This window comes from Saccopteryx leptura, chromosome 4 (genome assembly GCF_036850995.1).
Source record: "Saccopteryx leptura isolate mSacLep1 chromosome 4, mSacLep1_pri_phased_curated, whole genome shotgun sequence".
Taxonomy (NCBI): domain Eukaryota; kingdom Metazoa; phylum Chordata; class Mammalia; order Chiroptera; family Emballonuridae; genus Saccopteryx; species Saccopteryx leptura.
The window spans coordinates 142935233-142960748 of record NC_089506.1 but is presented as its reverse complement, the minus strand read 5'-3'; the positions used below and the strand labels follow the sequence as shown (position 1 = coordinate 142960748).

At 34.9% G+C, this 25516-nt stretch overlaps 2 protein-coding genes across 4 annotated transcripts in view; one reads left to right on the top strand and one right to left on the bottom strand.

Moving 5' to 3' along the window:
• The window catches only part of CCNH (cyclin H), a 71536-nt gene extending 47118 nt beyond the window's left edge, over positions 1-24418 (top strand). The window contains exon 9 of one of the 3 annotated variants that reach the window (XM_066381800.1): positions 24154-24418. In XM_066381800.1, the coding sequence (XP_066237897.1) occupies positions 24154-24201 (48 nt within the window). In that variant the 3' untranslated portion in view covers positions 24202-24418. The remainder of the gene's footprint in view (positions 1-24153) is intronic. The other 2 variants (XM_066381801.1, XM_066381796.1) reach the window with 2 other exon arrangements.
• The window catches only part of RASA1 (RAS p21 protein activator 1), a 122503-nt gene that overhangs the window by 15448 nt on the left and 81539 nt on the right, over positions 1-25516 (bottom strand). The window contains exons 10-18 of the mRNA XM_066381795.1: positions 17566-17686; positions 16604-16760; positions 9033-9120; positions 5989-6066; positions 4412-4569; positions 3842-3918; positions 2345-2517; positions 1863-2022; positions 182-324 (exon numbers count right to left, since the gene is read on the bottom strand). Coding sequence (XP_066237892.1) covers positions 182-324; positions 1863-2022; positions 2345-2517; positions 3842-3918; positions 4412-4569; positions 5989-6066; positions 9033-9120; positions 16604-16760; positions 17566-17686 — 1155 coding nt within the window. The remainder of the gene's footprint in view (positions 1-181; positions 325-1862; positions 2023-2344; positions 2518-3841; positions 3919-4411; positions 4570-5988; positions 6067-9032; positions 9121-16603; positions 16761-17565; positions 17687-25516) is intronic.

Genomic DNA, 25516 nt, shown 5'->3' with positions numbered 1-25516 from the left:
GGTTTTTTATCCCAAAATAAAGTAAAAAACTCTGTTTTACATAACATTTTTAAAATGGATTACAAAAGGTATAATTTAATAATTTTAGGAAGCTAATAAGTTTTTCATAAAACACAATTAACTATAAAGCATTAACTATTAAAATGATTTTTACTCAAACTTAAAACATTAAATTCTTTACCTCACAAGACTGCTTGCTTTCCATTATCTTTAAAATAGAGTCTTTCAAAGCATGATGGACAAATTGTGTAGCAGTGGCTTTCATATACTGCTCCATCAAGGTGCTTGCAAGTGTTGTGGCTCGAAATAAAGTAGTGGCTTCATCTATGTAAATATTTTAAAAGAATATTTGTAAAGGATTGTACTAATGTGAACCAGCTGGAAATTAAATAAATTCATTTTTTTCTCAACCATTTTCTCTCAACAATTATAACCATTTAAGTATGACTATTTGTATTAAGTATTGATTATAATGACATCCTATATTCTATACACTTCACTCTTCAAAAGGCTTTATTACTTTATTAGCTCATAAACAGAAGGGATTAATACTAGCATGTTCTTATTTATTTAACTAATAAATAAATAAAGGCTTAGAATGGTTAGGTGCCTTGTCTAAGACCGAAGAGCCAGTTAGTGACAAAACTAGGACCAGAATCCAGCTTTGCTGTCCACTAGCCCATGCTGTGAAAAATCTGAGTTAATTTCCTAATAAAAATGCAACATAGCCCTGGCCGGTTGGATCAGTGGTAGAGCGTCGGCCGGCGTGCAGAAGTCCCGGGTTCGATTCCCGGCCAGGACACACAGGAGAAGCGCCCATCGGCTTCTCCACCCCTCCCCCTCTCCTTCCTCTCTGTCTCTCTCTTCCCCTCCCGCAGCCGAGGCTCCATTGGAGCAAAGATGGCCCCGGGCGCGCTGGGGATGGCTCCTTGGCCTCTGCCCCAGGCGCTGGAGTAGCTCTGGTCGTGACAGAGTGACGCCCCAGAGGGGCAGAGCATCACCTCCTGGTGGGCAGAGCATCCGCCCCTGGTGGGCCTGCCGGGTGGATCCCAGTCGGGCACATGCGGAGTCTGTCTGACTGTCTCTCCCCATTTCCAGCTTCAGAAAAATACAAAAAAAAAAAAAAAAAAAGGGCAACATAAAATCCCAACATAAATTATTAAAATAAGCCTAAAACATGTCTAATGACTTTTAGTAAAATCCTTAAAAAAATATAAGTATTTCTAGAAAAAAACCATCTCAGTGTAAAATAACTATCACCACTTTATCTTTCCTGATAAATCTACGTATTTTTACATTTTCTATGATTAGAAAGAAATAGTTTTAGATTTTGTAGTTTATTTGGGTAAGCATAGAGGCAAGCACTATTACTGAGTCAAAGTGCTTGTGGAAACCAGTTATTCTGATGTATCTATAAGCTGTTACAAAGCACTGTGTCCCAAACTACATTGCCGGGAACTACCTATCTGTAGACTCTAGAAATAAAATTCAGCTGACACCCAATTTTTATGCAATCAGTTAGTAAGGAAAAATAAACAAGAGAACATGATATGTATACCAAACTATTCTTAATAAAGCACTACGAGCCACTGAGCTGGACGCAGAAGTCACTTATGACTTGTAATACCAATTTGCCACACCAGAAACCTGTATTAGAAATACCAACCACCCATATTAGCCAGCATAAGAATCAGAACTGACATTCTAACTTTAATTTTTAATGAAGGAAAAAGAATAACTTATTTTGCAAGATGATTTAATGGTTTAATATATTCTAAGATATAATCCACATATACTTGATATGTAAAATCTAATTATTGACCAATTTTTAAAAGTATCATACTAACACATTCATACTATACCTTCCATGCTTATTTCTCTGTCATTTAGTGTACATAACAACAATGATTCCAGCTTTTCATGAAGAAAAATCCTCAGTAGGATGCTAGCCAGTAGTGTTCGGTCCTGTCCACATACATGTGATAAAGCATAGACTACATGAAGCTCCTTCTGCAGTATAAGCTACAAATGACATCAAGAAAGACTATTGAAAGTATATAGCATTAAGCATTCTCAGTGAGTTGAACAGAAAATACATTCTTTTATGTTCTGATATTTAGAATTATGTCCTATTGAATAAACTTATTTTTAAAAAATGTGTCATAGCCTATGTATTTTTGTCTTTAAGACTGACCTCATCCTACCAAAAGACCCTAACCCTCTCTGCCTGTCAGTGTGCATTAAGCTATAGAATTACTACATTTAACTTAATGGATCTTTTATTAAATGTTAAATATTTCTGTTAAACCATCACAAATAATTAGACTGGTAAGTAACTTAATACCTCTTTAAATTCACTGTATTCTTCTTCTGGCATGATTTTTTCCATAGAATACCGTGCTCGAACACGCAGGGATCCCGGTTCAATGCCTTTTAATGGTATATGGGAGCTGAGCAAAAACCATTCATCTGTGGCATGCCCTTTCTGTAACCGGCTCAACTGGCAGCGCATAAATACTTTGATAGAAAAACATCAAATGATTACTGTCTAAAAAGATGACACTATAAATTAGTCACACAAATAAATTATCCTGATATTTTGCCTCCTCTGTAGTGTTGTAAATGTTTTTTATTAAGTTTTCAGTGATATCACAAATTCAATACCAAATGTTTACTTCACTCATTTACTGAATGTCTGCTATGTGCCAGACTGTTACAGGCAGGGATATGGAAACAGACATGATTCAGACATGGTCTCTGACTTGCATGGAGCTCACAGTCTAGCCAAGAAGGCAAGAAATCAATTATGGTACAGTATGATAAGTGCTATAACAGTGGTTAATGATAATGGAGTACACAGAAATAAATCTAATTCAGCCCATAGAAGTTAAAAATCCATTACAAACAGGTAACCTTTAAGCTGACTTTTAATAGGATCTGAACCTGAAGCTAAGGATAACGGCAGAGAAAGAGAGAGAAGAGAGAAAGGGGGTAGGGGCCACAAGCTCAGTCCAAATAGAAGGTAGGGGAGATGCTTTTAAAATCCATGGATAATGTAAGAGCTATGAGAAAGTTGGTCGTACAACTAGAGAGAAGGCTATACAAAAGATTACATAGTAAGAGCAAAAAGGGAAGCGTGGATCAGAAAAGGGTCTTTCTTCTATGTCATCACTGGGGGCAGAGGTTAGATTTTATCTTCAAAGTAATGGGAACCACTAAAAAATGTTAAACATTTAAATAATATGGAAATTACAGAATGAACATTTTATAATGAAAAATTCAGGCTCTGACTTGTCAATACATAAAACTCTTTCTCTAAACCTGACTTTCTGACACCTAATTGCTACCTATGTAAAGGGCTAACCCCACCGCCACTTGTTTCAGCACAGGCTGGGAGGAGGCGCGCTGCGGAGAGAAAAGCCTGGGAGGGTCTGACTGCCCAAGTGAACAGTGCACTCGTGTAAAGACAATGTTTATAAATAGAGGGCTTTTCTCCACTTAAATGCGAAGTATAGGAAAGTAGGAAAAACATAAAAGTAGAAAAAAGGGATAAAGGAATAGAAAGATAACCACTGTTACTATGTTCTTGTTCTTCCTACTCACTGGGGAGGGGAGGGTGAATAGATATGGGACTCAATCTCAGCGGCTTAGGTTCACAGCATGTACAACTTAGTCACATCAAGAACTATTGATACTTCTAGCAGTACAAAAAAAAAGACTTCAACTTATGCTACTTGTACTTCTATTTTATTTTTGAATTTTCATTTTAGATTTACATCTCATGAATTTTAGAAGTATAAAAAACATTTTTCACTTTAGAAAAAATTTTATATCAACTTACAGATATCAGGATCTTTGCTTTTCTTTGTTTTATTACTAAGAGTTATCTCAAATCTGTTGATGTCAGGAGGAAGATCACTAAAGGAGCAAGGAGAAAAAGAATTAACAAAATGTCCTGGCATCAAACTATCTAATTCCTTTATTTCTAGTATCCAGTAAGGCCCCTATTTTGCTACTGAACAACTTGAATGTGTTAGATTTACAACAACAAAAGATTCAAAACATGTTTTATAGCTTGATGTAGGGAAATACAAGCAAATTATACTTTCTCTACCATCTTTAACCTCAAATAAATCCTGGAAACTTTTGTAAACATTTTCTCTGTGTGTGTTAATAAGTTGTTTAGGACCTGTCAGTAATGTTAATTCATGTTAATGACTAGGTGGAAAAGCAAAGGACACAGCAGGTTACTAATGTGAAGAAATACCACAGGGAAAAAAATATATTACTATTAGAATGCCTGAACTTGGTAACCTGTTTTGATAGTTGAGAAACCCCCACCCAAAAAAGGGAACAGAAATGCTATATGGTAAAAGAAAATGACTAAATGTAATGATAAAATAAGACTTACTCAAAGACAAATTCTTCTGACCATACAGGGTTTTGCCCTTCCCTTGCATGAGTTTTTGCTACCTGGACACTGTTCAGGTAGATGTTGCAATATGGATTAGTAAAATGTTTTATTGGGAGTTTATGGGCTTCTTCAATATGTAAAACAAGACTGCTGACCTAAAGAAAGCACAAAAATTGTTATATCAGATATCAAGAATTATGCATTAGGTTTCAAAAACAATTACTATGAATACAATTTTGTTTTACAAGTCATTCCTCTAATTATTTTTGCAGAAAGAATGTAATACAACTTTTTTTTAAAGACTCATTTGGAAGATTTAATTTCTATAGAGTTCCACAGCTATAATATATTTTTAAAACACAGATTCTACCTTTTCATTCTACAGAAAAGGACACATTCGAAAACGCAGTTGTCTATTTTGACACCAAGACTTGAAGCAGCTACCTTCTAGTATCAGGTCCTCTTTTCCTTCCTGCCACCTACTACTTGCCTTAGGCAAGTCAGATTCTCTGAACCTCACCTTCCTCAGTTCTAAAATTAGGACAAAATTTACAATGCAAGATGTTGTAAAGATTCAAAATAATATGTGTAAAACATAGCAGAGTACCTGACACATATGAAGGGTTCAAGAGATAACAGCTCTATATCATATTATACTTATAAATCATAATTTCACACAAGACACGATCTGTAAAAATTCAGCAATGCTTTTCCCTAGCTTACAACCTGTTAAAATATTTTGAGGACACACAGTGTGATTATGTGTATAAGGTAATTTCCTTGAGGAATCAGTCTTTTGGTTACAGGGAATATATCAATTGTAGTCACCTAAATAGCAACATTTATCCATTTCCAATAAAACAATATGTTAAAGTCACCAAGCTTATTAGAAATTGCCACAAGTAAAACGAGTCACTGTGGTCAATTAATGCTGCACTAAACTTCCTCAAAACTCCAAGAATGTAAAAATTACTTAAATTTTTAAAACTTAATCTAAGGAGAACTATAAAGAAAAAAGGAAGTGGAGGATATAAAGTTGACTTTACATACCTGGAAAAAGCCTAGCTTAACTCCATAAATGAACACAGAGGGTACTGTCAAGGTTCCGATAAGATAGTATATATAGCACAGTTATGTAATACGTTTCAAAAACAATTTCTACAAATGAATACTTCAAGATGATATTTTCAATAAGTGCCTTCAGTTCCACATTTTTGAAATAGGCCAAAATAATTTTTTTAAGGAAAAAAAAGTGCCCAACATAATACATTGTTACTGTTGGTTTGGTATTGTTATTTTGAGTGGAAGAAAACCCCCCCTTGGTATGTATTCAAAAGATGGCATTATGAACTAAATACTAAGCAGGTACATAGAGAACATTCTCTTTCATAGAGAAAAAACTATTTCCTCTGCTACTGAAGCAAGTGGGAGTTTTAAAATGCCTGACAAGATTAATTTCTCTTAAGAACTCTAAAGAGTTTGAAATATTGCCCAAAACAGTTTATATAGAAATTAAGAACAAAGCAATAAAACAAAATGGGACAGGCACAAATCAAATAAAAGTTAGGTTTCACCTGACGCAAGCGTTTATTAGATGTCCCTGGACTACTTTTCCGTAAATTACAAAATGCCTGCAGACCTTTCATCCAATCCTACAAAAAAATAAATAACAGCAATTCAAAGAAATATACTAAACTATAGTTTAGTTTCCAATCAACTTTTTGTAATTTGATACTTTTTCCCTTCTTAAGATTGCCAATTCTAAACTCACAGTATACTGTACTTTAATATATTTGTACCCCAATAAAGTAAAATGACAAAAAAAATGATTCTGTAGAATCTTGTGTTTCTGTAGAAATTAATGTTAAGTATACCAATGAGTGACCATTACTTAGCCAAAAAAAAAAAATGTGTGTATAGGTAAGCTGTTACACTTTAGGTACCCTAAGGTATTTGTGTATAGGTAAGCTGTTACACTTTAGGTATCCTAAGGTATTTGTGTATAGGTAAGCTGTTACACTTTAGGTACCCTAAGGTATTTGTGTATAGGTAAGCTGTTACACTTTAGGTATCCTAAGGCAAAATCAATGTACTTGATTAAAGAAGGGCTGGCTGCAAAACCAATAGGTAAAGTGATGACTAATTCGATGATAAGCATACCTTTTTTTAGATTTTATTTATTCATTTTAGAGAGAGGAGAGGAGGGGAGGGGAGGGGGGGAGAGAGAGAGAGAGAGAGAGAGAGAGAGAAAGGGGGAGGAGCAGGAAGCATCAACTCCCATATGTGCCTTGACCAAGCAAGCCCAGGGCTTCGAACCATTGACCTCAGTGTTCCAGGTCAACACTTTATCCACTGCACCACCACAGGTCAGGCAGTTGATGATAACCATTTTTTAGACCACAATATAAATAGAAATTTATAAGGGGGTCTTAGTTATTTGCAAGTCTTTCAAATATAGCATTAGATTTAAATGTTTTTCAATCTAATATTCAAATTAAATTGTAGCTATATTTTTAATGTTTAGCTATTGAGTGCTCTAGAGAAAGGAGAAAAAAATTTTATGTTTATCAAAAATAAAACTAAATAGCATGACCAGTGGTGCAGCAGTAGATAGAACGTTGACCTGGGATGCTGAGGTCCCAGGTTCAAAACCCTGAGGATGCCAGCTGGAACACAGGCTCGCCGGCTAAGCTGGAGCAATCAATGAACAACTGCAATGCTGCAGCTACAAGCTGATTCTTCCCATCTCTCTCCCTTCCTGGCAGTCTGTCTCTCTCTCTCTCTCGCTAAAATAAATAAATAAATCTAAATATTTCCCTTGAGCATGTTTCTAGAAAACTATACCACTGCTTTATACCATTGCTTTATTCAGTGTCTCTAATTTGTGGGTTATTTCAATAAATCTGAACTCTTTCAATGTTTAGAAACATCTTTATAGTAGAGCAAATTAAGACCACACCCCAATAAATTCAAATTAAAAAAAAAGAACAATTACTACAGATCAGGGATCTCATAGCCATCAAAGTGACAAAAACTGGATATACATACCAGTAGTATTTGGATATACAGAATATAAAAGAATATATATAAATACACCAAGAAAATGTTGTATTTTTTTAAATTGATTGATTTAGAGAGATAGATGTGGGGGTGGTGAGGGGGGGCGAAGCATCCATCTGTTCTACTTAGTTGTGCATTCACTGGTCGCTTCCCATACATGCTCTGATGAGGGGGGTTGACCCCACACCTTTGGTGTAGCAGGACAATACTCTAACTGCATATAGGTCACTGACCAAATGTTCTATTTATACAACTAAAGTGAGGCATGCAAAACATACTGAAATATCATTAAGGTATGTTAACACATCTTTATTTAAAAAAAGGGAAAAAAGTAAATACTAGAAGATAGGATACTAAAGTTTAAATTTCTTTCCTAACTCAATTTCTAACATTAAAAATGAAAGTGTGGAAGTTACAAAATGTTTTCAGCCCTACTTTTTCATCTAAAAATTAGGGATATATAAATATAAAATATGGTTTTGTGTTTTATATGCTGAGCATTTGAGATATTGTGCAAAAACTTCAAATATAACACTCAATTATGACCCAGAAAACAGTACTTCATTCATCACGGTTATTCTACAGTCTAAGGTATTTTCATAATTTATTAGTCATATACTTTCATAAATTATGAGATGATCCAAAGTTTTAAAAGCATCTGTCTCATATCCAGAGTTGCTAAATTTACCTTCTATTTCCAATAGACCTCTTTGACATCTTAACCACCTTAAAGTTCTTTCCATAGAGTATAAGCAGAAATATAGCCATATTTCTACAAAATACCACTGAACACCAGGAAATATTATGGTTCAAAGAAATCAAAATATTTTTAAAGGAGATTTTTTAAAGCATTACTTCTTTACAGCATTACTTAAAATTGAGTAAAGGGTTTTAGAAGAGCATTGCACACAGATTAATGGCTAGTGCTGAAAGTAGACATTATACCTACAGAATACATTTAGACATTACACTTAAGAGAATAGAAAATTCCTAAAATAGTTTTCTTTTTGATGACTGAACTTCTATTTTTAGATATAGAGTTCAACCAGTTAAGAATAACAACACTTGTCAGCAAAACTAACTGGCTTACCTTTCAATTATACTGAGAATGTCTATAACCTTTCTACAGAGAGGATTTTAAATAAGCATTCCCAGTTGTACTCAAAATCACAGAATATTTAAAGGTCAATTTAAAATGGAGTTCTCAATTCCTAATAACCCTTCATTGTGTTTTTTTGCATTTCTTTCAAAAACATGTTTTAGACATGAAAGTTCTCATTCCTTAAAATAAAAAGATGATTAGATTTTAGACCTTTTTATCATTTTAGCTTTTTAAAAACATTTTATTGAATTTATTGGTGTGACACTGAATTTATTGGGGTGACACTGGCCAGTAATTATCACTATCTTAAGTGCAATAGTTTTCTATTCTAGTTAAACAAAACATAAAGTATATACATTTCTAATCACTATATTCTATAGCTGAACTAACTTAATATTGTATGTCAACTGTAACTGATGGTCTAAATTGTTTACATTAAAGACATAATTAACTTACCTCTGCTTGTTCTGGAGTTTCTCCTGCAAAGTAAAAGATGTAATGTTCTTCACTGAAGTGCTGAACTACTATCTGAAAACAATTTGGCCTTTAAATACAAACAAAAAAGTTATTAGAAAGCTTAACAGAAAGTAATAAACACATAAGCCACTCAAAAAAAAAATCACAATATATTATTCTATAATTTATATGAAATTAAAATTTTTAAATTGAGACAAATACTCCATTGTACATCATTACTAAAAACAAAATGTCAGCTGCATATAACTTAGAAAATTTTGTCTGCACTATTAAAATTTTATTAATCTTTCGAAGTTTAAAAATTTTAAACTGTGTAAATTAATTTTAAAAGACATTAGAAACAGAAAAGTTTCAAAGAAATTAAAGCAGAAATGCTAGACTTTCACATAGCTAATCCAATCAGTTTGTAAAGTAAGTAAAATGTTTCTAAGCTACCTGCTTCATGTACGACACAGAACATACAGACGTTCACTGGACAGAGATTACAGACATGTTCATTGACCAGAATGTTCTTAGTGGTTATCTCACAGTAGATGGTGCTGGATTTTAAATTTCTTCTTTATAATTTTATGTATTTTCAATTTTTTTTTACAACTGACAGTTTTTCCTCATGTGTTAATGGAATTATCATCTATGCCTGTTCTGAGGGTCAGATGACCTGACAATGGCACACAGTAAATACTGGTCCTTACCCTCATCTATGCACTGCACTGCGCTTCACACAATAAATACTAGTCCTTACCCTCATCTATGCACTGCACTGCGACTCACACAGTAAATACTGGTCCTTACCCTCATCTATGCACTGCACTGTGACTCACACAGTAAATACTGGTCCTTACCCTCATCTATGCACTGCACTGTGACTCACACAGTAAATACTGGTCCTTACCCTCATCTATGCACTGCACTGTGACTCACACAGTAAATACTGGTCCTTACCCTCATCTATGCACTGCACTGTGACTCACACAGTAAATACTGGTCCTTACCCTCATCTATGCACTGCACTGTGACTCACACAGTAAATACTGGTCCTTACCCTCATCTATGCACTGCACTGTGACTCACACAGTAAATACTGGTCCTTACCCTCATCTATGCACTGCACTGTGACTCACACAGTAAATACTGGTCCTTACCCTCATCTATGCACTGCACTGTGACTCACACAGTAAATACTGGTCCTTACCCTCATCTATGCACTGCACTGCGCTTCACACAGTAAATACTGGTCCTTACCCTCATCTATGCACTGCACTGTGACTCACACAGTAAATACTGGTCCTTACCCTCATCTATGCACTGCACTGCGCTTCACACAGTAAATACTGGTCCTTACCCTCATCTATGCACTGCACTGTGACTCACACAGTAAATACTGGTCCTTACCCTCATCTATGCACTGCACCGCGCTTCACACAGTAAATACTGGTCCTTACCCTCATCTATGCACTGCACCGTGACTCACACAGTAAATACTGGTCCTTACCCTCATCTGTGCACTGCACCGCGCTTCACACAGTAAATACTGGTCCTTACCCTCATCTGTGCACTGCACCGTGACTCACACAGTAAATACTGGTCCTTACCCTCATCTGTGCACTGCACCGTGACTCACACAGTAAATACTGGTCCTTACCCTCATCTGTGCACTGCACTGTGACTCACACAGTAAATACTGGTCCTTACCCTCATCTGTACACTGCACTGTGACTCACACAGTAAATACTGGTCCTTACCCTCATCTGTGCACTGCACTGTGACTCACACAGTAAATACTGGTCCTTACCCTCATCTGTGCACTGCACTGTGACTCACACAGTAAATACTGATCCTTACCCTCATCTGTGCACTGCACTGTGACTCACACAGTAAATACTGGTCCTTACCCTCATCTATGCACTGCACTGTGACTCACACAGTAAATACTGGTCCTTACCCTCATCTATGCACTGCACTGTGACTCACACAGTAAATACTGGTCCTTACCCTCATCTGTGCACTGCACTGTGACTCACACAGTAAATACTGATCCTTACCCTCATCTATGCACTGCACTGTGCTTCACACAGTAAATACTGGTCCTTACCCTCATCTGTGCACTGCACTGTGACTCACACAGTAAATACTGATCCTTACCCTCATCTATGCACTGCACCGCGCTTCACACAGTAAATACTGGTCCTTACCCTCATCTATGCACTGCACTGTGACTCACACAGTAAATACTGGTCCTTACCCTCATCTATGCACTGCACTGTGACTCACACAGTAAATACTGGTCCTTACCCTCATCTGTGCACTGCACTGTGACTCACACAGTAAATACTGGTCCTTACCCTCATCTATGCACTGCACTGCACTTCACACAGTAAATACTGGTCCTTACCCTCATCTATGCACTGCACTGATTCATAGAACATGTAACCTTTGAGCAGTGAGTGTTTTTAATGCTCACTGACCCGTGGTAGTTTTGTTTAATAACCAATTTAGGGAAACAAGAACAACATGCATTTGCCTTTTTTAATGTTGCCTTACACATTTTTAAAATGAAAATTTTTGTCATCTGGATGGTCAGGAGGCACGAAGATGTACATGAACGTTCATACTACTCAAAGGGTTAAGTACAATATCAAATAGTTTATATCTTTTTTGAAGACGTGCTCTTTCTAACTACACTTGAAAATATTTACCAAATGTTTAGTAAAGGCATTCATGTTTTTGAAACTCAACAAATGTTATTTCTATTTCTTGCTTTAACCAAAAAGAACCATCTTTTTCATGCTTTGAGAATATCATAAAATAATAGAAAATGTAAATGAAAATATTCTGATTCTGCAAGTGGCTGATATCAGACTAAACCTCCTAGATGGATAAAATATAAACAAAACAAAACTAAAAAGAACTGATCAAAGTCACTGGAGAACAATCAATGCAGCTAAGACTTGAAGCGCCAAGTTCATATGAGGTAAGCTTGACATTCTCCACAATTTTTCCTTTCACGGAATGTGCAGATTCCTATCCATATAGGGCAAGAAAAGCATATACCTTTAAAACCTGAGATGTGAAATAGAAAGCAGCAGCTAAATATGCTAAAATGCTAACCTGCATACTCAGCAGCTTCACAGTGCTTGAGAACTAAATGAGTTCAGGGCTTTTAGAAGAGAAGGTTTTTTGTTGAGTCCCCTGCAGAGCAGAGCTATGCCTTCAGAATAAGGGACAACCAAAACTAGCCTTCACCAGTATTTCTGCTTCATCTCTGAGAATCAAGATGTACTACCCCTACATAAATTTCTGGCAGAAGAACAATTCTTTCTGGAAGCAATAACATTATCTTTAGCTTCTGCAATTTTTCATACACAATGTCCACCATTAGATCAAATGTAAGGAGACTTTATAGGAATCAGGATCAAATGACTGAAAACCCAAAGTAAAATCAGACAAAGGAAAAAGACCTACATATAATCAAATAGAGACTAGATACACTTTCAAACACTGTAATTAAAATGTTTGAGAAAATAGATAAAATGGAAAACTTTTCAGATAACTGGACATAAAAAAATAGAAATTCTAATTTGAGAAATATAAAATTAAGACTTTAATAAATGCATTTAACTTCAAAAGAACAGATTAGTGAACTAAAAGACAAAAAAGAAAATCCATCTTGAAGCACAGAGAAGAAAAAATGATGAAAAACATAGAAAACTATATAATATAATAGACACAATGGGCATAGTTAAAAGGTATATAATATGTAACACAAATCCCAGAGATGAAATAGAACATTGCAGAACTGACAAAAAACATCAGGTTTGAGTTTAAAGAATCTCTATAAACATTAGGATAAATTTTAAAATAAAATTACAGTAGGCACATTTTGGCTTAACTGCTAAAAATCTAAGATAAGGAAAAATCTAAGCATCCAGAGAAATATAAAAGTTCCTTGAAGAGAAAAGATATTATTTCTAAAAGAGAAACAGAATGACAAAATATTGCAAGGCAGAAAACAATCTTTAAAATGCTGAAAGAAAATAATTGCCAACCTAGAGTTTAATATCCAGTCAAAAATTCTTACATAATGAAGATAAAACAATACTGAAACAGTGAAATGATAAAAATGTATAAATTCCCATATATATCACATCACAATGAACTCTATCTGTGAAATGTCTTTACCTTGTGCCTGTGAAGTGGTTATTTCAAGTTTAAAGCCGTAGAAGAAGGTAAAGGGGGATAAATGATGACAGAAGGAGCCTTGACTTAGGGTGGTGAGCACCCAGTGTACAGATGATGTGCTACAGAACTGTACACCTGAAATCTATATAATTTTATTAACTAGTCATCCCAATACATTCAATACAAATTTAAAATAAAAGCTATAAAGCAGTATTAAGAGTCAGAAACCTCATATAAAGGCACAGAGTGCTAAGAGATCTCTTAATATTGAAAATAATCCAAAAAACTTGTACAGCTGTGCAATTAAAGCAGGCAGCAAAACAGCCAAATGAGCAGAGCTGTCCACATTCCTTCACAACAGGCTGAGCATGCATACCATTCACATCTTTTGCAAAGAGCTGCCTTTAACTTCACCTGAGATTTCAACCTAAATGCTAAAGGTCAATCAGTGTACTGGATTCTATGCTTACACAAAGCAAGAAATGTTCAATGCCTGCCATATAAAACACAACAAAGAAGATAATAGCATTTATCCACAATTTCCCCTTTTGTGCTATGATTTTTGTGTTTTATGATAGATAACTTGGTATTAACCTATTTTTCACTAGTCCTGTTAGCCTGTAGAAGTGTCTTTTCACTTCCTTGAAATATACATTACAGATGCTGTTTCTCTGGCATTCAGTCTTTCTTGGCACTTCCCAACTATATATTTCACAGTAAGGCATACAAAAATACAGTTGATGGGAAACTGGCATATTTAAAACAAGACAAACAAAAACCTTCACTTTTTTAAAATAAGAAATTTGTGATACAACTTTTCCTATTAAGTTTAAACTTGGTGTCATTAAATACAATTAATGACAGACTTTTTCAAATGCTTTCAAATTCTTAAGTCACCTTCAACAAGAAACTGCACTACAAGCAAGCTATGATCTGGTAGCAAATGGTAAATTGTGTATGCACTGCTTTTTCAGTGCTAGACAGAAACTCCTTTCTTGATATTATTAAGCAGAGTAGGGGTAATTCAGTCTTTTAAGTTGCACTTAAAAAAGCTGATCTTTTTTTAACTCTGGCAGTTCTTTTCTCTAATTGTCAAATATAATGTTGACTTTTCTTTTGATAGTACAAACAGGTTTTCAATCCAATTGCAACTGTTCATATAAAGTATGTCAAAATAATTATTTAGCTTTTCCTCAAACTTAATAATTCTTTAAGATTCATATTATTCAAGTTATAAGTATTACTAGTGATAGTGAATCATTTTAACCTCATTTTCCAAAGTTGAATTTCTGCCTTGAATTCAAAACTGTCAGAACACATTAATGTCTTTTTGTGCATGACTTATAACTTGAAGTTTACCCATTCTTCAATAAATCTGCAAAGTAAGAATCATTCACCAAAAAGTTTTTTTCTTCTAGATCATAAACTCTGTACAGCTTACATACTTTGGTATAAAATAGGACAGTGGTATTCTGATCCCATTTCCTCCCATAGAACTGAAAACATGTAGTTAAAGCAGTTTGGATTTTAATTTCCATGTAAATATATTATTTCTTATGGAACTTAGGTCTACAGACAAAGTATTACATATAAAAGTATCTCTGTATTGCTTATTTTCCAGAATGAATTTCTGATATAAAACCTTTAAGCGTTCCTATCATGAAGTCTCTTGATCAATCAGAAACTTAAAACCCTATTTCCAAAATATCTTCCTGGTTTCTTTGAATGACTTCTTACTTATCCTTCAAGATTCAGCTTAAACCACCTATTTCATATTACTCATCTCAATAAGCTAGTTCCCAAATTCTCCTCCCTTTTGCAACTGTTCATAAACTATGTTCACAAATAAACTATGGAGCAAACAGTGTGACTGTCTCCCCAATATCCATTTCGCACTATTCGGGTAGGATGATCTCCAGGAGCGGGGCTGGGCATGCAATGTTCTCAACTTTATGAAGGTAATCCCATTCTTTTGCTACCTCAGGTAACCCTAGACTAGAAACTGTCAAGTGGCTCAACAGTGCATTCTGGAGGTAATGCTCACTTCTCTCTCGTATTATCTGCCACCTTGGTACCATGATGGAAGCTGGTCTTAGAAAGAATCCAGCACACTCAAGGAAGGCGAGGCAGAAAGTGGAAAAGCAGCCAGAGCTCTTACCAAAACTGTTTTTTCTTCTTGCTTTTTAGAACAGCTGTTTTTATGAGGTATTAGGAAGTATCCAGAAAAAAGAGAGAAAGTATCAAAGTCCATCTAATGAATTCATGAAATACTTCATATTATACTTCACCTCTAGCGATTCATAATATAAACACTACTTAAGGCTCCAAAAGTCCCGTCATTAAGAGACTATTTTGTTCAGTTCAGCATCTCATAAACCTATTTTAACCAGTTAAAAAAAATTGACTATCTATTAAAATCACAAAAAACACTAATGTAATCTCTGAAACACAATTTGGAAAAAGAAATGCAAGATTATAGTTCTATAAGTATTTCTCATGTAGTGTTACCCATTTAATTAGGATAAAACTAGATCTGCCTAGAGAAATGCCATCCTACAGCAGAAAAATAAGTTGTTAGAAATGTTTTAATTGCTTTGTGTTTTATTAATAAGAATAGGTAATAAAAATGGTCAATGTATCTAAAGACTCTAGAATGAATTATTGATAATACTGATGCTGGAAGGTAAAGAAATACTCTTGTACTTGAGCAAAAAACAGATGTAATCAAGAACTGGATTTGCCTTGTGATGTTCAGGATATATAGTTTTAGTATATTCATTATATATATATATATATATATATTTAAACTTTGTAATTAAGGGAAGAAAAATGTTTTTAATATCCAATCTGTAAAACTCTTTCCTACTGAAGCAACTGTTTTCATATTTCAATGTTTCTCAATGTCAAATTTCTTAGAAGCATGTCTATCAATAATACGCAACTGACTAAATATACTACTGATGCACTAAAGTTAACAGAGATGTGATAAACAGGGAAATGACTAGCCTCAGGTAGTCACTCAAGATTGGTGGTAGGGACAGGGAAGACACATGCTATATATAGATTAAGTCTTACTACAGGAAATGTCACTCTGAAGATTGCTGTGTAATCCATTGGAGTAGAATTATTTTTTTAATTTTGCTTTTGTTTCTGTTTTGTTTATTCTTTATTTATTTTTTGATAGAGTAGAATTTGGTGCATAGGTTAGCTTACAGTAAGTAAGTAAGAAAAAAATTATCCTAGAAAGTAAATCTGACATTTTTAGATAGTTTTAGGGCTCTCAAAATTGGTTTGCTATGATTTAAAGTGATCTGAACATACTGTTTTATTAAGAAAACAATTACAAAAGAAATAGAAAACCAGTTTCTTACCTGTCAAAGAGACTATCATGAACAACATAGACAGAACATACACTGAGATCTATTAATCCTTTTGGTTTTGTAGCTCGTTTTTCACTCTCAAAATAAATAAGTTGGGCATCACTGCCCTCTAAGATAAAATATAAATTTTTCCACCGTTTTCCTTTCCCTGTTAATAAAGTAAAAGTTTTCCCTTAGCCAAATGTTGAATTATGAAATCATATATATTAAAATCATAAAAATTACCTATGCCAAAAATAAAAATTAAATCTACTTCGATTTTTATTCCAAAGCTTAAATTACACACTAATTCTTATAAAATGACATACTGTTTGTAATTTATCTGTAGAAAAATGACATTTGTTATACTGCTTGTTAGGGTACCTAAACTACATCCTTGGAAATTTCATTATGATAAACTCTTTAAAATTTTAATCAGGATTCATTTTTTCAGTCAAAAAAACTCTTCCACTAACCATGTACCCCCCTCTTACCCCCCAACATTTATGAATGTCAAATAGAGGCAAATATATATAATAGAAACATCAATACCATGAAGTTGCCAGGTGCCGTAGTGAGTTCCTCTTAAAAAAAACAGGGAGGGGTGGGGTGTATGGGGTAGGGAGGAGGCAAAGAATCAAATAACGCAGCACTGGAGCCAACCTCAGGATTTAAAGACGTAACTGGAAACATATACATCAAATATATATATAACTGAAATTATGACATCAAGAAAACTATATAAGTGCCTTTGTTTCCTAAAACTCTGCTTGGAAATGTGGACTTAATATATCTAGATTTTGAAGACTGCTTAGAAAAAAGCTCTAAAAGGCCAGTTACTAATAATTCAGGTCAAAACAACTTATTAAATACATTATCTCATTGATAAGTTGAATACCCAGTATTTACAATTCTTCTGTTGTAAATGATAAAATACTGAAATTAAATCTTTAGTCTTAAAAATTTACACTTACCCTTTTTTAGAAGATAACCTTTTTTAACAATATTTTTATAAAAGGCATCTTTTGTTTTTCGACGAATTGTATTATATATTTCCTTGCCATCCACTGTATCATTGAGTACTTGTTCTTGATCCTGAGTTTTTAAAAGTATTAAAATTGTTTCATGAATTCTTGGTGGAAATTAAGTAAAATCTACTCAATTACAAATTAAAAATCAGAAATTGAGAAATATTTTAAGTACTTAAACCTAAAAGAATGTAACATATATTAAGAGATCATTTGCTTCTCAAAGAAATTGTCAATAAGGTTTCCTTACCATTTCTCTAGAACACGGACAACTAATAAGCTATTTTCAAAAATATAGTAGAATCCCCCTTTATCTCTGTTTTTGCTTTCTGTGGTTTCAGTTACCCACAGTCAACCATTGTACAAAAACAGTTAATGGAGAATTCCAGAAATAAAACAATTCATAGGTTTAAACTGCATGCCATTCTGCGTGTCACGATGAAACTCCACCTGGGACGTGAACCACCCCCTCCCCAGTGATCCACGCTGGACCTGCCACTCGCTCATCAGCCATCTCCCATCAGTGGCCGAGGTTATCACGTGCCGTGTTCCAGCACCCACACTGTCGCCCAGCACTGTCACAGTGCGTGTGTCAGTCACCTCACTCGATCTCATCAGGCAGCCTATCATCTCACATCATCACAAGGGTGAGTGCCCACAGTAAAGTATTCTGAGAGACCAAATTAAATCACTTCTATTACACTATATTATTATAATTGTTCTATTTTATTATCAGTTGTTGTTATAAAATCTCTTACTCTAATTTATGAATTAAACTTTGGTAGGTATGTATGTGCACGAAAAAAACGTACGCATAGTGTTTGGTATTAACTGGTTTCAAGCATCAACTGAGGGACTTGGAACATATTCCCCTTGATAAAGGGGGACTAGAGTACAGTTAATTTTGTTGTGTTTTACAGCAAATAACATTGTTTTGAAGACATAAATTTGTCCCATTATACTGAATTAGGAACCAATTTAAACATAAAATCCTGTTTGCTTATGGATCAATACATCTGTGAGAAACACTCAATGAATGCAGAAAACTGCACTCGAACTCAGATACGTGGGAATATACAAAACACACCTCAGATCCTCCTCAGATCCCCAAATGTTACATGCCATGCCCATCCATCCACATCTGGTACTACACTGCCATCTGATTTCAGACCACCCCCTTCCTGCCACTTTACAATATTCAAAACCTTTCCAATGTGACTTCCACAAGGAAATCAGATCGTTTTCAAGGTCAAGTGCCATATTTATTGTAGTGTTTACTGCTTAACCACTTAGTATGTATTAAAAACGATGCTACATTTTTATTAAGTTTTTATTTTTAAGTGTCAGTGATGAAGATGTGATGATGTTGTGCCCCTAATCAAACTTTCCCATTACCCTGTGGTTTTTATTACATGACTTTATGTAACACTGACTTTTAGGAATGCAGAGATCTTAAATGCTAACCCACCCTACCAAATAACAAAGAGAATTATGACATCAAAACTATGTAAGTGCCTTTGTAATCAGTTTTCCAAAATAAATCAATCTTTAATATTACTATCGGGTACCCTAGACTCGGTTTTAGTCTTTTAGTTTCTTTTTTGAGCGTTCTATTTTCAGGGATTAATATTTTATGAGTTTTTCCCTACAGATTTTATGGGCCCATGTGATCCTTTTATAAATCTAAGATATGAGAGTCTCATGGATCTTATTTTCCCTATATCTTGAAACAGTCTGCTGTTTCATCATTCCAGGTACAATTTCATCATTACTCAACAATTACTCCCAAGCATGCTAAAGAGCAGGAGTTGGCAAACCATGCTGCGTGTGCCAGATTCAGCCCACTGACTGCTGCGGGACACTGAGTTTTCCTGGAGCACAGCCACTCTCATTCCTTATGTAGCACCTGTGGTGGCTTCACACTGCAAAGTCAAGGTTTGGTAACAGACGGAGACTAAATGGCTCAAGCAACCTAAAATATATATTTATCTGACCTTTTACAGAACAAGTATGCCAATCTTTGGCCTAGAGGATGATGTGACAGTAAAATAAATGGTCTATATAGCATCACCCTTTGGCTATTTTTTAAACTACGTTGCAAAGTACTATTATCCTTTAAAGAAGAAAAAAAAACTTTTTGGTTTTTTTTTGTTTTGTTTTGTATTTTTCTGAAGTTGGAAACAGGGAGGCAGTCAGACTCCCGCATGTGCCCGACCGGGATCCACCCGGCATGCCCACCAGGGGGCGATGCTCTGCCCATCCGGGGCATTGCTCTGTTGCAACCAGAGCCATTCTAGCGCCTGAGGCAGAGGCCACAGAGCCGTCCTCAGCACCCGGGCCAACTTTACTCCAATGGAGCTTTGCTGCAGGAGGGGAAGAGAGAGACAGAAAGGAAGGAGAGGGGGAGGGGTGGAGAAGCAGATGGGCGCTTCTCCTGTGTGCAGACTTTTTGTTTTTTTAATTAGTTTTCACTGAGGCTGAAATTGCAGAACTCTTAATTCTTTGTTCATTATAACCAAGAAAATACTGACAAAGAAATGTGTGACATTTATTAAAACAATCAGAAGATGAATGCAAAATAACAGCAGGGATCTAGTGTTATGTTAAAATTGATTTTGATAAGACTATAATTCTTCAAACGACATTATCTTTGATAATTTTCTGAAAACTCAAGAATTACTGTGTAAACAATATATTTCTAGGACAGGGAAGAAATATGGTATTTCCATTTGTTAACTATTCAATAGGAAGGATACGATCATGCAATACTTTGTGACACAAATTTAGATTATCTTTTTTTGCTCAAAGGAAATAACACCATTCTTTACATTTTTATGTCTGTGCAGTAAGATTTACTTCATATGATTTGTAAACAGACAAAAGGTGATTTGTATCCAAAGTTTATTGGAAAGAGACATATAATGCAGAAATTTTAAAAATTTACTGCATTGGTTATTGCAATTGATGAACATAAAAATATTTTAAACTTACAAAAGCAAAGAAAACTGTACTCTCCAACAAAATATGAGCCATCAAAATTTTCAAAAGAATTGCAGTTGATGATGAAATATAGAAACAAGAAAGTATCATCAACAAGAAAACAGAAAAGATATATTTAAAATCTGGACTCATGATTCCATTTTGACAGCAAAAGAGCAAGAAGAATCAGAGTAACTGTAAACAAGAACTTATTCAAAATGTATCTGAAATCTGCAGTTAGGATTTACAAGATGGTATGGTTCCAGGTCCACACATGACAGTGGATGTACAATTACTTGCATTTAAAAGACAACTGTCCATTTCAGGTAGGTAAGCCCTTCATAGAAAGGTCAAACAAAAATTTGAGTTTGCTAACATCTAAATTCTTATTAAATTTTCTAATAATGTTGCTTTGGGACTGTCCTTTTATTCCTACTTCTACATATTATTTGTAAAATGACTTAGAATATAAAAAGTTTAAAAAGATACATTGGGCCCAAATGATAAATAGTGATAACTATTTTTCTATTTCTATAGATTAGTAGTAGTTATTTAATAGTTATTTCAATAGTGATAATATTTAGTATTAACTACAGAAGGGGACATACTTGTAATTTGCTATAAGACATATTACTATACTAATTTAGATTTAAATATCTGATTTTGAGAAAATTTATACAGGTCTTCAATAAATTATATTAAGGTTGGGGTTGATTTAAAGACAAAAAAAATCCCACAGGATTCCATTATATTAGAAGACACTGTAGGCAAGGACACAACTTTGCTTTCCAAGTTCTAGTACCCACTGATGATAGTAGGGAAGGCTTCTGGGCCCACTCTGCACAGTTCTGGAGAAGGAAGTCTTACATACACCTCTTCAAGGAAGAAGATAATTTGATTCTGAGAGCCTGACAGCCACAAAAGCAAGTTTTTGCACTGAAGTTTGGTATGCAGGCTCATGAAGCAAATACCTTTGTCATTTAATGACTAGAAATATTCCACTTAATAAATTAATTTGATAAATGTGTGTTGAGTACCAGGCATTGTTCTGGTTCTTGAGATATATTAGTAAACAAATCAGATTCTTACCCCCAAATAACTTGTATTCTAATGAGGGACAAAGATAATAAATTATATGTTCACAGATGGTAAGTGGTTTACAGGGTAGGTCAAGTAGTAGTATTCAATAAGGTGTATGGTAACCCTCTGTGAGGCTAAGTTTTGAGCAAAATGTGAAAGAACTAAGAGTACAGCAAGAGGATACTTGAGAAAAAAACCCTTTTGGCGAAGTGAAAACTAGGACAAACAACCTGGCATATTTTAAAAGACAGAAGTATGAGTGGAGACAAGTGAGAGAGAAGGGTAGCAGAGAGAGAGAAATATATAAAACTAATGGAACGTCACTCTAGTGTCTTAGATGCCCTTGTTAGGACTTTGGCTTTTACTGTGAATGAAATGTAGAATATCTGCAAGTATTAAAGAGTGGACTGACACGAACTGACTCATATTAGAAATGTATTTCTCTGCCTGTTGTGCAATGTAAAGGGTTAAGGGGGCAAGGATAGAAACAGGTAAGTCAGATTCCGGCCATGGTGATAGTCTAGATATATTGTGAAGGCAGAGTCAGCATGATGTTCCTGTGAGTTTGGCTATAGAGTATAGGAGAAAACAAAATAATCAAGAATGACTTGATGGTTTAAATCAGCGGTTCTCAACCTGTGGGTCGTGACCCCGGCGGGGGTCAAACGACCATGGCTTTAGGCGACCCCTGTGTTTTGGTCGTTTGACCCCCGCCGGGGTCACGACCCACAGGTTGAGAACCGCCGGTTTAAATAATTTACTTAGCCTCTCAGGTAAATTTCCCTATCTATAAAAAAGGTATAATTATAGTATCAACTTATCAACTCATTAAAAAATTTAAATACTTTTAATTAATTCTTTTAAAAAACAGTGCCTAAAACATATAATGCTTGAGAACTGTTACTTTTATTGTGGGATGAACTGTCTCAAAAGACTGCTTCTTTTTTCTAATGTCTGTCTCAGAAGTGTCAGTTCCGCAAAGCCCGCAGACCAAGCTAGGCCTATGCTCTTTTTGTTACAGCTCTTTCCTGAGTCGGGGTTTGTAGGCTCACCTCATGGAAAGTGAACTGACTTTCTAGCTAACCAGTTTTTCCACTAATAAAAGGGTATTACTAGTCTTTGTATCTCTATGAGAGTCTTGCCGGGAAGGGTAGGCATGAGTCTACTGTAATTTACTTTTACTCCAGACCTGAACTAATATACTTCAAACAGCACGTAATGGTTTTTATGTAGTAAACAAATTGCTTTGTAATCAGCATCTTATTTCTGAAGTATTTAATACATTCAAGGCACTTACACTTGTAACAACAATTTAAAGTTTGTTCATGTATGAAATTGTAACAAGAGTGAATCACACTGCATTTTGAAATAATTTTTAAAACAACCTTATAACTTAAGTACAAAAAGTTTATTAGATGTCACTTGCTATTAACTGTCACACCATTATTTTCCTAATTTTAAGAATTAGAAAATTCTAAGCACAAATTCATGATGGAAAAAAAATGTATGACAATTTGTAGACCAATAAATTTTGTGAACTTATGAAACAAATTTAAAGCATCATTAACTCAGGCAGCCAATATGAATCAGAATTAAGGGTATAGCAATGGGAATGAGTCACAGGATCTGTCATTTGGAGGTAAACGGATCTCTGACCCCTAATAAAAAAGATCCTGAGCAATGATTTCTAGAAAGCCTAGACAACACTATGTGGTTTAAGAAAAAAAAAAAAATTAGTTTTACATATGCAGTAATTAGAATAGTGAATAGTCAAGGTCTGCCAGAACTGCCAACAACAGTGGTCCAGTAAAGCTGATGAGTTATTTAAGATATCAAGGAGGAAGTAAAACTTCAGATGGACCTTAAACTAGCAGCTAATATAGGCAGAGAGGAAGAGAGTGACATGGAAATAGCAACAAGCACCATGAGATCAGAGACATTAGTGATAATACAGAGGGTGAAGTGGGTACTTTCTGCTAGAGCAGACATTCATTCACTAAATGAATATGATTGAATATCTAATGCCAGATACTGTTACCATTCTAGGCACTGAGAATACAACACAAAACTCCTGCTCTTGTGGACCTTACATTCCACCAGAAAAGCATGAGGAAATGAACCAAGACATACAGGTGGGCAAAAGTAGGTTTACAGCTGTGAGTACAAAAGCATAGTTTATTGTTGTACCATCATGTTATTAATAGTTGTGTCATTTTCCATAAGACAACGGTAAACCTACTTTTGCCCACCTATATTAAAATGTGACAAGATTATGATTATAGTTCTTGAATTTGTATTAAGCATTAGGATCATTTCCCCCTCAGCAACTGCAATGAGTATTAGGTATAGCCATCTCAAACTAGCTTGTTAGGAAGAGAAAAAAGGAAGTTAGAGACACTACAAAGCACTGGACAAGTTTAGCTGCATATGCAAAACCTCTCACATTCCTTCTTTATGTCCCTTTATTTTCCACAGAGAAAAATCATAAATCACTCTCTTCAAGTACAGCTGAGCATCGCCTAATGACCATTTGGTCAACAATGGATCACATATATGATGGTAGAGCCAGAAGACAACAATGGAGCTGAAAAATTCCTATCGTCTAGTCACACCATAGATGTTGTAGCTGTCATAATGTGACAGTGTAATACTCAACCACGTGTTTGCAATGATACTTGTAAACAAACCTACTGTACTGTCAGTCATATAAGTCTCAGCACATAGAATTATGTACAGTACACAATACTTGATAATAAATGGCTGTTACTGATTTATGTATTTACTGTATTTTTATTTTAGACTCTACTTACAAAAAAAAATTTACTATAACACACTATGCTGTGCTATGCCTTCAAAAATCTCATACATCTCATGTTTACTACACCTCTTGACTCTATCATTTCGCTTGTGCTTGATTTAATCTCATGTGGTTTGTACAGTAACATGTACAGTAGCATGCTGTACAGGTTTGTAGCCTAGGAGCAACAGACTGTACTATATGGCCTAAGTGAATAGTAGGCTACACCATCGAGGTTTGTGTAAATATACTCTAGGATGATGGCGAAAAGACCCTATCACCTAACAACGCTTTCTCAAAATGCATCCCCACTACTAAGTAGCATGTGGCTACACCCTTTTTTAACTTCTACTACAACCTTTACCCACAAACTTCAGAAAGCATTATAAGAAGGAAACAGAGGCTAATTAATCTCCCTATGCATTAAGCAACTAATATTCAACAGGCTCACTTGTTCAAGGCCGGTTTTCCTCTCATGTTCTGGATTTTAGTCACTCTGCCTTTTCTAGGAACTAGTATATCAGTCATGGCCACTACCCATCCCTCAATCACCAATGTCACTCTTCTTTGTATAACTGTCTTTACCCAGAGTATACAGACATGCGCAGATCTCTCTTACCATAAACCTACACAAATAAACAAAGAAAAAGTTTATTCACTCTGGATCTTACATTTGCTTCTAGCTATCTTATTTTTTTTGTTTGTTTCTTTAGTTTCCAAGCTCACCTAGATATACCTAGCTGTGATTTCTCCTAGCTGTCTATACTATTTAGCTTTCAATAAACTAACTCCTTAACCCAGTGCAACTCAGCTTCTGCCCCCACCAATGCTTCCATTCTCAAAAACCATAAGGACTTCCTAATTATCTAGAACCAATATGTAAACAAAAACTAAGAGATTCTCTTACTATTTATTTTCTGAAAGAATTTAAATAACCCACAGGTTTTAATTTTAACTAATTTTAAACGCATGAGTATGTACATATAAACATACTACCAAAAATGCATTTTGAAATAAAATGCTAATTATTGCAAAAGGAAA